General features: G+C 27.7%; 1 protein-coding gene across 1 annotated transcript; it reads left to right on the top strand.

Annotated features, from left to right (window-relative positions):
• The first annotated feature begins 1,805 nt into the window (after nucleotides 1–1,805).
• On the top strand, nucleotides 1,806–3,296 carry LOC106758449. The gene is made up of 3 exons (XM_014641373.2): nucleotides 1,806–2,371; nucleotides 2,462–2,750; nucleotides 2,966–3,296. Exons 1-3 carry the CDS (start codon nucleotides 1,811–1,813, stop codon nucleotides 2,968–2,970), a joined length of 855 nt encoding a protein of 284 aa, XP_014496859.2. The 5' UTR covers nucleotides 1,806–1,810; the 3' UTR covers nucleotides 2,971–3,296.
• Nucleotides 3,297–12,139: the final 8,843 nt, after the last annotated feature.

The following is a 12,139-nucleotide window of genomic DNA, read 5'->3' on the forward strand; positions in this document are numbered from 1 at the left end:
GAATTGAGTATCAAGAATTCAAATAAGTAACCGGACATTCAAATCAAAGGTGAGACTGAATAGCAGAATAAATGTCAAATGGTTGGCCGGATGGTCCGACAAAGAATAAGACCGTGACCCAAAGGATGGACTATAAGTGATAGTCATCCGGACGGTTCAGCAAAGAGTGTTATGAAACAGATACTAATCATGATCGAAGGCTGGTCTATGACCGAACACTTCTCAAACCAAACGAACTAAGAAAAGAGAAACTCTTTAAAGGAGTAAAAGGACTTTAGTCACGTAAACCGGATGTTTCAATAATAAAGACTCACTAGACCATTCAGTCACTAAGTGACCGAACGGTTTCAAAAGGAAGAATATCAGATTTGCAAGTTTTATATTTTAAGTGTCAGCCTAAGGCCGAACACTTGTAGGGCCGAACGCTTGGTTTATGACCAGCGTTCTTAAATATATGACAATGAAATAATTAAAGGAAAGCAACTAAGTTTAGCAAACACGCTAGGCCGAACAGTCTAAACAGACCGAACGGTAAAAAGGGGAACCGAACGGTCCTAATGACCTTCGATCACAGATTTACATTTTCTTCTAAGTTTTATACATACTCACATCAGTGCAGAATTCATAGTTCATACTTATCATACAATTCATACAATAACATATCATATTTCAATCATAAGAAATCAAGCAACATACTTTAGATATCAAGTATACATTAAATCAGACATACATTCAAACCATACAGAGAAATGTTAATTAAACTATATAAGCTTCCCTTACCTCTATATCTAGCTAGGTCTTTGAAAGTAGGTTGGTAGGAACTATCTCTTCTAAGGTTTCCAAAGTCAGATACAAACTCGAAACCGGACGGTTCAAGTGAGAGAGGAGACCACCAGGAGTCTTCAGGTGTGATCTGAATGGTGATCGGAACAGTAGATGGGTTAGAATTTTAGAGAGAAGGTAGGGAGGTTTTAGAGAGAAGGAGGAGAATTTGAGATTTTCAGAAAGTTGAGTTTGAGGAAGAAGAAGATTGCATGGAAAAGTGGCGTCAGGATTTTTCATTTTACCTTAAGTACTGCCTCCATTCCGAACGGTCGGCCAACTCCCAGCGTGACACCTGACTTCCACTTTCTGGGGTTCACTGCTCTCCTGCTGCTACACGGATCACGAAGGAAGGAAATTAAAAGTGTGACAGAATTTGTTTCCCACTAACCAGGGAAGAACCGGACGGTCGACAGGTGTACTCCACTAAGGTGGGGTTTTAAATGGGTTGTGACAATAGTAGGAGTGTGTATTAACAAATAACATAACAAACTTATATTATAATTAAGTCGCAACTTAAAATAACTTTTTAAAACAAAATAATATGATTATATAAATTATCTTTAATAAAACAAATTGCGTTAGTTTTTTGTCGTTTTGCTTTATTCTAAAAACAATATTTATATATAAGTTTAGGGTTTAGGTTAAGAAACAAAATTAGGAAAACCTAGCAGTTAACTTTGTTTAAGAAAAATATAGGGCAACAATCCAAGTTGGTGCCACCAAAAATATAACTAAACGAAACATCCTATCAATTACTTGATAGTTGTTATAGTCGAAAATAAATTTTAAATTTTAAAAGTTTCCATGGTTGATGAGTTAGTGATGATAATCCAAAAAAACTAGTTTTTGAGAACCAGTCGTTTAGTTTTGCAGTCTAATTTTAGCGGTAAAATCCCATCATTCATAATTAACATGCAAAACAAACATCCTAAAAGACGCTCCTTTTAATCTGCGAATTAGAAAGTAGGAAAGTGGTGATTTTGGAATGGAGGTGTTCGAAAAGGCACAGGTGGTGCGTCTGAGGAGTCGCCATGACAAATATCTGTTGGCAGACAATGACAAAGAAGCTGTTTACCAAGATCGAAATGGGATATACAAAAATGCTAAATGGAGCGTGGAAATCGTCCAGGGTACAAACTGGATAAGACTCAAGAGTTGCTATGAAAAATACTTAACAGCCTCCAACATGCCGTTTTTGTTAGGAGCCACAGGTAAGAAAGTCATCCAGACCCTTCCCACAAGGTTAAACTCTTCTTTGGACTGGGAACCCGTAAGAGAAGGTGCATACGTCAGGCTTAAAACACGTTATGGACAGTTTCTTCGTGCTAACAAAGGCTTACCACCCTGGAAAAATTCTATCACTCACGATATCCCACATCGCTCATCAACCACAAATTGGATCCTCTGGGATGTCGACCTTGTACAGCTTCGACCACAACAACCTCCTAAACCAATTTCGCTCCCTCCTCCCGTCTTAGAATCTCCTTCTCATTCTCCACCGGACGATGACTCCTTCAGTATATATCTCAAGTCTCCTTCAAATCAGGTCTAGCCACTAAAAATATATTTAATCTCAAACATTTAGACTAGGATCAGCCATGGTTACATCTTATAATGGGTTCGGTTTTATATGCAGGGTGAAGATTTTCTGGAGGCTGCGTCACCGATAAAAGATGGAAGGATTGTATTTTATAACGTGGAAAATGGAGATGCTTCTAATTCTAATGAGAGTGAAGAAAAATTCTTCTCATTCCAAGGAAGTAGCGTGGAGGATTTGAAGGAGAAGTTAAAGGAAGAGACCGGGCATGATGATATTGTTGTGTGCTGCCGCAACCCATTCAATGCCGAACTTCATCCCCTTCGTTTGCAATTACCTCCTAACAACTCTGACATGCACGTTGTTGTAATTACTCCTTCCTGCAATGGTCAGCATTTCTTCTTTCGTTTCTGCACAAATTTACCCATAGGGATCACAAATTTATTTCCTTCAACAACCGATACACAACTTTAGATTAGTGATTTTGTCAAACTTCTTAAAAATTTAACCATGTATTTCATTGCTTGGTTTAAATCTCGTATTTATACTATTTAACCGTGCATGTGCATTCTTAATTTGTTATACCAACTTTTGTTTTTTTAGCATAAACAAAGATGTTGAGCGTCACACGTTCATCGGTGGAAATGCTTCGTGAAAAGGAGTCGACTCAAAATTCGTGTTCTCACTCCAAGAAGAAAAAGGCACATAGAAGACGAAAACAGAGAAATCTAAAAAGAAAAGTGGCGTAGACGTTAGAAACACCATGAAGAAGTAATGTTAGTCTCCTTATATCTTCGGAATTCAATATTCTTTGTTATGTAATCTGTAATTTTCTTCCACAGGCATATTCCATTGTTGTACATATATAAAGAAAATGTAAATGATTTTTCGTTTGATGTACACAAGATAATTTCAACTATTGTTTCATTTTCAAATTAAGTTCTTTCGTATATTTAGCCATTGAAATCAAAGTAATTAAAAATGTTATATATATTCATTTAAGAATGAAATAAGTTTGTTTGTTTTTTTGTTTTTTTGTTTTATATGTTGATTAAGATAAGATATATGTGAGTTTAAATTAATTTGTAAATAAAGGTTTGATGCTAAAAGTCTAAATGAGTAAAATTTGAAAAAAAAAAAAGGTAAGCTAATTTTTTATATTTATCTTAATAAATTTCATTTAATTCAAATTGTCATTAGGAATAATTTAAACCTAATTCAAAAATAATTTTTCCACGAAAAAATACATGTAAATAAAAATCTGGAATATATATATATATATATATATATATATATAGAGAGAGAGAGAGAGAGAGAGAGAGAGATAGATATATTAGTGTTTGAAATCCGATTTGGATGAATGATGTTTGAAATTCAATCCTTTAATTAGATTGGTTAATTTGGTCCAATCCAAATGGCTTGGTTCATATTCATGTGCATTGTGGCAAAAAAAAGTTCAAAGACTAAAAATATACCAAGCCCTAAAAAATTGTTATGGACCATGGTCATTTTGTGGATTTCTTTTAAAATATAAAAGAATATCATTTTTAAATATATTATTAAACTTTTGGTTTACATAAACATATATTTACATTCATCCAAAATTATCAACAAGTTAAAATTAACCCGTCTTGAATTTTAGTATGTGTCAATCCAAATCAGTTCAAAATTTTTTTAATTAAGATTAATTAAATTTCGATCAAAATTGGCTTAACCGTTAAATTCGATCAAAATTTGGTTGGAAGTGATTCAATTGAAGTTCAACCAAGATTAACTCAATAAAAATTTGATCAAAACTAACACAATCAAATTTCAGCTAACACCGAATTAACAAAAATTATTTAATTACATCAAAAATTTTAAAATAAAAATTAAATTAATATGAATAAAAAAGAAAACCAATTTAAAATTTTTCTACAAAATAGTTACAAGTGACATTATTTAACCCAAAAAAGAAGATGTAAAAGAATATAGATGATACAAATATTAAACAGATATGATTAAAAAGTAAAAGAACAATTTTTATTCCTTTATTATTTACTATCTTTTTTTTTTTTTGGAGTTTTTTAAAATTAAAATTTATTATTTACTATCTATCTTTTTAGAGTTTTTCAAAACTCAAATTTATTAACCGAACAAAATTGGATGGTGAGAAGTGACATAAAACTTGATTTTCCACTTCAACGCCGGTTGTAGTAGATGATGTGGAGTGCCATGGCTTGATGCATCATTAGGACACAAATACTCTACTCCATCGCTTGTATTTAGTTTACAAAAAGTTTCAGCTCCATATCCTTTAATATACCAACGGCCACCATTATTATACTCCAGCTCATGCACGTGAGTCAACATTTTTTTAAAGTTCAATATTTTACTCTAACTCATGCACGTGAGTCTACATTTTTTTTAAACATTCGGGAAGATATGTCAGATTCATAAATGTTTTCAATCCAAAAAATATTTTTATATTCTGGATATTTTAGAAAGTATTTTCAAATTTCAAAATAACTTCCAAAACATATCTCCTGAAATATATTTTGAGAATTTCTGGAATATCCAATCTGGAAAATTAATATAAAAAAAAAAAAGATGTGCAGGAATTGTTATTATGTTTTTAATGAGGGTTACTTTGGGAATTGCAAGTTTTACGGGGTGTAGGAGGAAAAAAAGAGATACAAGAAAAAATGGCCCAATAAAAATCCAATATCTGAAAAAAGATTGTGAAAAGAAAAGCTCCAATGATAAGAATCCTCATAAAAACTATCAAGAAATATATAAACAAATTTATTTTCGAAATTTTATAGAAAATAATTTACAAAATGTATAAGATAAATATAAAGTAAATAATCAGTTGTGCTGGATCGCCATGTTAATTTATAAAATTAAGAAAAAAATCTGAAAATTTTCGTAGTTACGTATACCTTACTAAGATTATTATAATTACTTTAGTCTAATTAGAACTGTCAAAATAGGTTACAATCTATGGATCAATCCGGTCCATTACAGGTTTGAACCAGATTGGGTTTGGAAAAATGTATTTCTTTTTATGCGAGTCAATTTTCAACTTGACTCATTTAAATCTGACTCATCCGGGTTGAACTCGTGATGAGCTGGGTTGACTCGCCAATTCACCTAATTTTATTTTATTAATTTATTATTTTAATAAACCTTAAAAAAAATACTCTCCTCACTCACTATGATAATATACCAAAAAAGATTATTTTGTACTTTTTTTTATTATTTTGAATTGTCTTGAGTTTAATATCATTTTGGAAGTGAAATTTATTTATATTTAAATTACAAAAAGTTTATAATTTTTTTATTTTAAAAAAATTATAATTAAGTGAGTCAGTGACCCAACCCGTTTAACTCACCAACCTGTGATGGATCGGAACATGTTTGAATTTTTTTGACTCGCTGATAAATGAGTCGAATTAGGTTGACTTACTAAGTGGTCAATCCGTAATAAATCGAACCGGATCAGGTCAAATGACCTGTTTTGACAACTCTATCTTTAATTCAGGAACTTAACTAATAATAATAACAACCAGAATGAAAAAAAAAAATCCCGGTAGAAACTTTAAATAATTTGAGAGATATAAGTTCAAGAACATCATTTATTAAAAAGGATGCATTATAAAAAATCATAATATACTAATACATTAATAAATGAGGGAAAGTATTTTATGTGAAGATTAAGTTTATAGAAGAAAAAAGTTTGAGAAGTGGAAAAAAACACGAGAGTAATATAAATTATACCTTTCTAATATCGTGGATAGTTCTAAAATTCTCCTAGTTTCACAATATACATTTTTGTCCTGGCTTCATAAAGGTAGAAATATGGAATTATTTCATCAAAGCTAATAATCTGTGTTATTTCCTGAAAAGATAAAGGACTAATCCTTGGAGACCACAATCTTAATCCTTATCACATAACACCGTTTTCCTATTGCCACCCCTACAAAGGAAGTTATTACGTGGAGCCTACCTTTAATCCCAATCAATAAATCATATCATAATATTGAGTTTCTGGTCAAACTCCTATTCAATCACTAGTTGCCAACTCTGAATTTTGTCAACTAAAATTTTAACCCCTTTCCTCCTTTTAAAGGTCAATATATATTATACATTCAAATATGAATTTAAATTTTACACTTAGTAAAAATAAAAGCGTGAACAATATGAAAAAATACATAAAATTACTTATATTACAATTATATTAATTTCGTGGATTGAACTTTAACTTCATTTGTATTATACTTTTTCGGTAAATGTAGTTCAATAAAATATTAAAATTTGATGCATAACAATAAAAACAAAGTTTCTTTTAAAGTAAAAGTATACATAAATGGAACATTAAAGACTCCCACTAACGCTTACGGCACCATACACTTATAAATAAATGAAGAAGTATTTTACATAAAGTTGTTTCAATCATATGATGTTTACACATAATTACATATTTGTTATTGAACTTACTATAATTTAAAATCGTAAAATGCATATTGTGATAGTAATATATATATATATATATATATATATATATATATATATATATATATATATATATATATATATATAAAGATTAACCGTTAAAGTTATGTTGTGTTTAAATGTTGTTTAGAAATTTAAGTGTTTTATTTAATTGTTTAAAAAGATACATGTAAAAGAAATTTGGATGTCAAAATTAGCTATTAACAATTAATACAACAGTAAATACATGTAATTTATATTTATATCTTAAATTTCTATGAGCTTTTGATTAACATTGACTTAATTATTTGTCAAATGTGAGTAATTATACTTTATGTTTGTCTATCAATCTTAAAACTAATCTCCTGACAGTTTATATCAGTTCAATTCATGATTAATTGGTCTCTTTGATGATTGATGAATTTAGTTGAGTTCACTGATTAATAAATTGACATGTTGTCAACTGTCCCTTGTTAGTTTTGTTAAGTTATTTATAACTTCAAATTTGAACCAAACTAATTACAATTGATTTGTTGTTTAATTTTTCTTTTCTAAAGTTTAATCAATCCAATAAATCGAACAACAATTTTTAAACTTTTGTATTAATGCATTTTAGACTTTACAATCGTATTTTTTATTTGATCAAACATTTTTAAGCTTTTTTTCTTAATTTAGTTATTCTCGTCATGTGATTTTTATTAGGTAACAAGTTAAGTAATGACTAGAAAAACTAGTAAATATTGAGCATGCAAAATATTGCGAGCTTTACCACACGTTTGGAGAAGGTAATTAAGGTATGTTGGCTTGCCCCTTTTGGTAACATCGAAAGTATCAAACCAATGTCCAATCCCATTTTTTTACATACTATAATTTTATCCCTCTTCAACCTTTATTATTGGTCCACTGGGACAAACTAAAGTAACTAATTCGATTCAAATTGCGTTAAACAACTGTATAAAGCCAAATAGATTAGGTAGTTAGTCATTTGAAGTGATCCTGTCAGATCAGACCAAATTAGATCAGCACATCTCAGATTCGGTATTTGACAACAACTCAATGAAAACATTACTCGTATATTCTACATATCTTTTACTAATTAGTACTTTTTAATTATTTTATTACTATACTAAATAATGCACCTATAATTAATTATGAATACCAGATCATCAATTATAATAAGAAATAAACAATTATTTCTTCTTTATTCTTTATTATTTATTAAAATTTTTACATAAATTAAAAATAAAATCATATTATAATATATAAGTAAAATACAAATTTATATTTTTTAATTCGATACACCAAATTACAATTTTGTTAAACTTTTTCTTTTTATATGTTTGAACGAAAAGCCTTTTGACTCTATCCCTCTTTCTCTCTTTTTCTAGGCACATCCACTCGTTAAAAGTATCACCTTCCTCTTTTCTTTCATAGGTCAATCTTTCCACTTTACATCGTGAATGAAGCGTAGTTAGCGAAATGATTGGTGAGGGTATGATTTGTTGCTGGAATCACCGGCACTGTTACCATGGATTACTACCACCACTTTTAGTTGCTGAAAAAGGTGGAAACTCACTCATTGATTCTTTGATTTATTTCTTAATGGCTTGCTATATCTTTTTTGTTTCTTTGTTATGTTTATGTTTACTTGTGGGAAACAACTTTATTTATACCATCATCATTACTACTGTTCCTTTAATGGTAAATAAGATTGAGTTCACAATATTTACTATCCAAAAGATACTCTCAAATATGTTAGCATCTCAAGATATTACTCAGAAAAAAATTAACAAAGTTGTAGCAGTCCATTGGATCTATAAGAAAGGAGATTCACCCGAAGACAATAATAATAAAACATGAGTATCAGATAAAAGATTTCACACCATTTTTTTATTAGATTAAAAATTAAAGATTAATAATATATATATATATATATATATATATATATATATTGTGAAATTTAATTTTTATTATAATAAGATAATACTATTATAATAAGTGCTTTTTTATTGTTATAATTCATACAGTGTATGATATAATTGTTGTTTTTTCAACTTTTATTTTGATGAAAGATTTTTTAACTTCCAACTTAATTAATATTTTATTTAGTTGGTGATTGAAATATTTATGTTTAATACAAAAAAATCTTTTTTATTTTATCATTTAAGTTTTAAATTTTATATCATGAACAAATTATGGAAGATTTCATGTTTTTAGTTGATGATTATATATGTATATGCAAAAATTAGTTCTTTTTCCTTTATTTATCAAACTAAACCTTTTTATTGTTTAGGAGAAAACTTTTGAAAAGTGAACAATGCATAATTTAAATTTCTAACTTTCCTCCTGATTTTTTTAAACACTCTTTACATAATACTTTGAACAACGTTTCAACAATTTTTTGAAACAATAAAGTTACTACCTTTTGTCATAATTATGTTGGTAATCAAAGAGAAAATTTTCAATCATATTTAGAACACCTATTTTTTTTTTAAATAGTTAAGTTTAAACTCACCATTTTAACTATAATTTGTTCAATCGAGATTAATTAAACTTTAACTAAAATTATTGATTAAAATTAGATTTTAAAACATCGGTAGACATTAAACATTTTATACAAAAAACCATTACATTGTTTATATAGATGGTCTAATATGTTCAACTCACTAGATATGGTGAACCATCAATGATATGAATTTTGTAACTAAAATATAAACAATAGTTCATATTTATCTATAATTGATATAATGATAAATGATCTAATAGACCTATGGACGAAGTTTTGTGTAACTAAAATATAAACAAGTTCATATATTATCTATTGTTTATATAATGATAAATGGTTATGGAAAATGTTAACAGATTAATTTTAGGACTTTTTAATGACTAATTGAAGATTTAATTTATGACAAGTTTAGTGGGTTCGAATTCTTATATATGAGCAATTAGATGTTTAATCTATGAACAATCAAATGTCTAATTTGTGAACTACTAAGTTGTGCATATTAGATGTCTAATATGTGTACCACAACCTTACCTAATGTGTGGACGTGTGTACCACAACTTTGTCTAAGATCACATTGTATTTTCTGCACCAAAATTTGTTATTTTGAAGTATTTTCTAAGTTGAATAGAATTTATTAATTTGGATTGCTTGTTGTGTTGAATCTCTAGAAAAAATTGGTTCTTTTTGATAAAATGAATGAAAGCTTAGGATTGTGATTCTGAAAAACATATTCAGTTAACCATGGAACCTGTATACATACATCCATCAACACTCAATCATCTAAACACTCACCATTCAATCTCATCATAACACATCATACTTTTCTATTTTGTAATTCTTAATTTTTTCCGTAAAAGGCTAAACCTTTTTGGATTGATTAACCTAATATATACTTATATTTTATATCGTAGACGTTATTTGATTGCACATTAAATAGTCTAATATTTTATTATATGACCTACTCCAAAAGTGAAAGATTTATCTATTCGTTAAACAATCTACTAAATTTAATCATGAAAATAAGAATGATAAATCATACTTATAATCACTTTTCATGTCTCTAGTTCCAACTTCTTAGTCTTCGTAGTCATTCCATAATATGATCAATGTCTTATTCTTAAAAGGTTCATTTATAATTAGAAAGTTATAATTATTGTATTACAAGAAACACTATAGGAGTTTGATAAGGTTAGCTAAGTGATAAACCAAATTATGACTATGAACAACAAAAGATTTATGTAAATATAGGTGAGTTTAACTGGATAGTTTTAAAAAAAAATATTATTTAAAATAAATTAATTTTTATATATCTTTTATAAAAGTTATATTTTCTTCCTCTCTCTCTAAATATTATGTATAAGTTAAATAATACATTACAACAAGTTTTCTAACAAACTTAATATATAGTCTTTTGTTTTTTTTTTTATGTAGAGGTTATATAATATAGAAGTTTAATTTAGTGAATAACGTTTGAAGAATTAATTTTTGTAATTTCTTTTAAATGTGTGTTTAAGAAAAGAAAAGTGAATATATGTAAAAAAAAATTGTACAGAAACCTATGTATGTGACATAAATACGTTTCTAGTAAACTATACATAGATTAGTGAACATACAGTCATAATCTATTTATGAAAAAAAAAAAGAAAACTTGTTAATATGGGAAATTTTCAATTATTTAAGACGAAGGATTCACGAGTTGGTTCTAGTGTGTAGAGTTTTTTTGTTTTTCTTTCATGGATTTCATTGGTGACCTGCCTTTTTTTTATTTTTTCTGGGATGATGAATGGGTGGTTTAGATGAGAGAGAGGCTTTTGTGGTTTGGATGAATGGAAGGGGTGAAATTAACAATAGAAAAAGCAAATCAATGCACAGAGCATATGTATGATTGTGAGTGGATCATACACAGTGTATTTAATCACTTCTCTTAATCTTACTGTGTATAGTTAAATAGTAGAATATAAGAAATATACAATTAAATGAAAGTAATATCCTTTATAATAAATGATAAGTTTATTTTATAATTTGGTTCCTGAGTCATTATATTCTATTTCAATTTTATTAAATTTTAATATATTTTAAATAAAATCAATTTAATTTATTTTATTAAATTAACGTTGATATCATTTAAAAAGTATCACATATAAAAAATATAAATTATGTTGAATTTTAAAACTCGTCTGTTGTGATCGTGATATTTTTGATACGCGATAATTCTTGATATATGATATTTTAAAAATGCCAATTTAATGAAAAAAATTATTGTGATTTGATTAATTAAAAAATATATATATAAAAATCAAAGTAAATCACAAAATTAAATATAAAGAGTATATACTAATTTTATCAATAATTAACTTAATAGTAAATCCAATTTATTATTTTTAATAGAGTCCTCCTTTTCAATATTGTTCCTACTAATAAAATATATAAGCATATTAAGCATTTAATATTAAATAATATTGCTTTGTTTTTTCCTCATAAATTAATTATTGTAAAGTTATGAGTGTTAAAGTATATGTATTTTTTTTTATAGGATATAAATAGTTTTTTATAATAACTTTTAGGATTGAAAGTATAATATAAATATAATATTGTTAACTTATTTGTAACTTTAATGCTAATTTTTATATAACTTAAAAGTAAACATTTAAAAAAAGTTATATAATTTCCTTTACATAAGTTGATTTAAAAAATGTATCAAACATAAAGATTTGTAACTTTGTAAGAAGATAGAGTGATATTTCTCATTTGTTTCACGAAAAGTTGGAAAACGATGAAATAAAGACGGAAAAGAAAAA

The sequence above is a fragment of the Vigna radiata genome, chromosome 4 (assembly GCF_000741045.1).
Source record: "Vigna radiata var. radiata cultivar VC1973A chromosome 4, Vradiata_ver6, whole genome shotgun sequence".
Classification (NCBI taxonomy): Eukaryota; Viridiplantae; Streptophyta; class Magnoliopsida; order Fabales; family Fabaceae; genus Vigna; species Vigna radiata.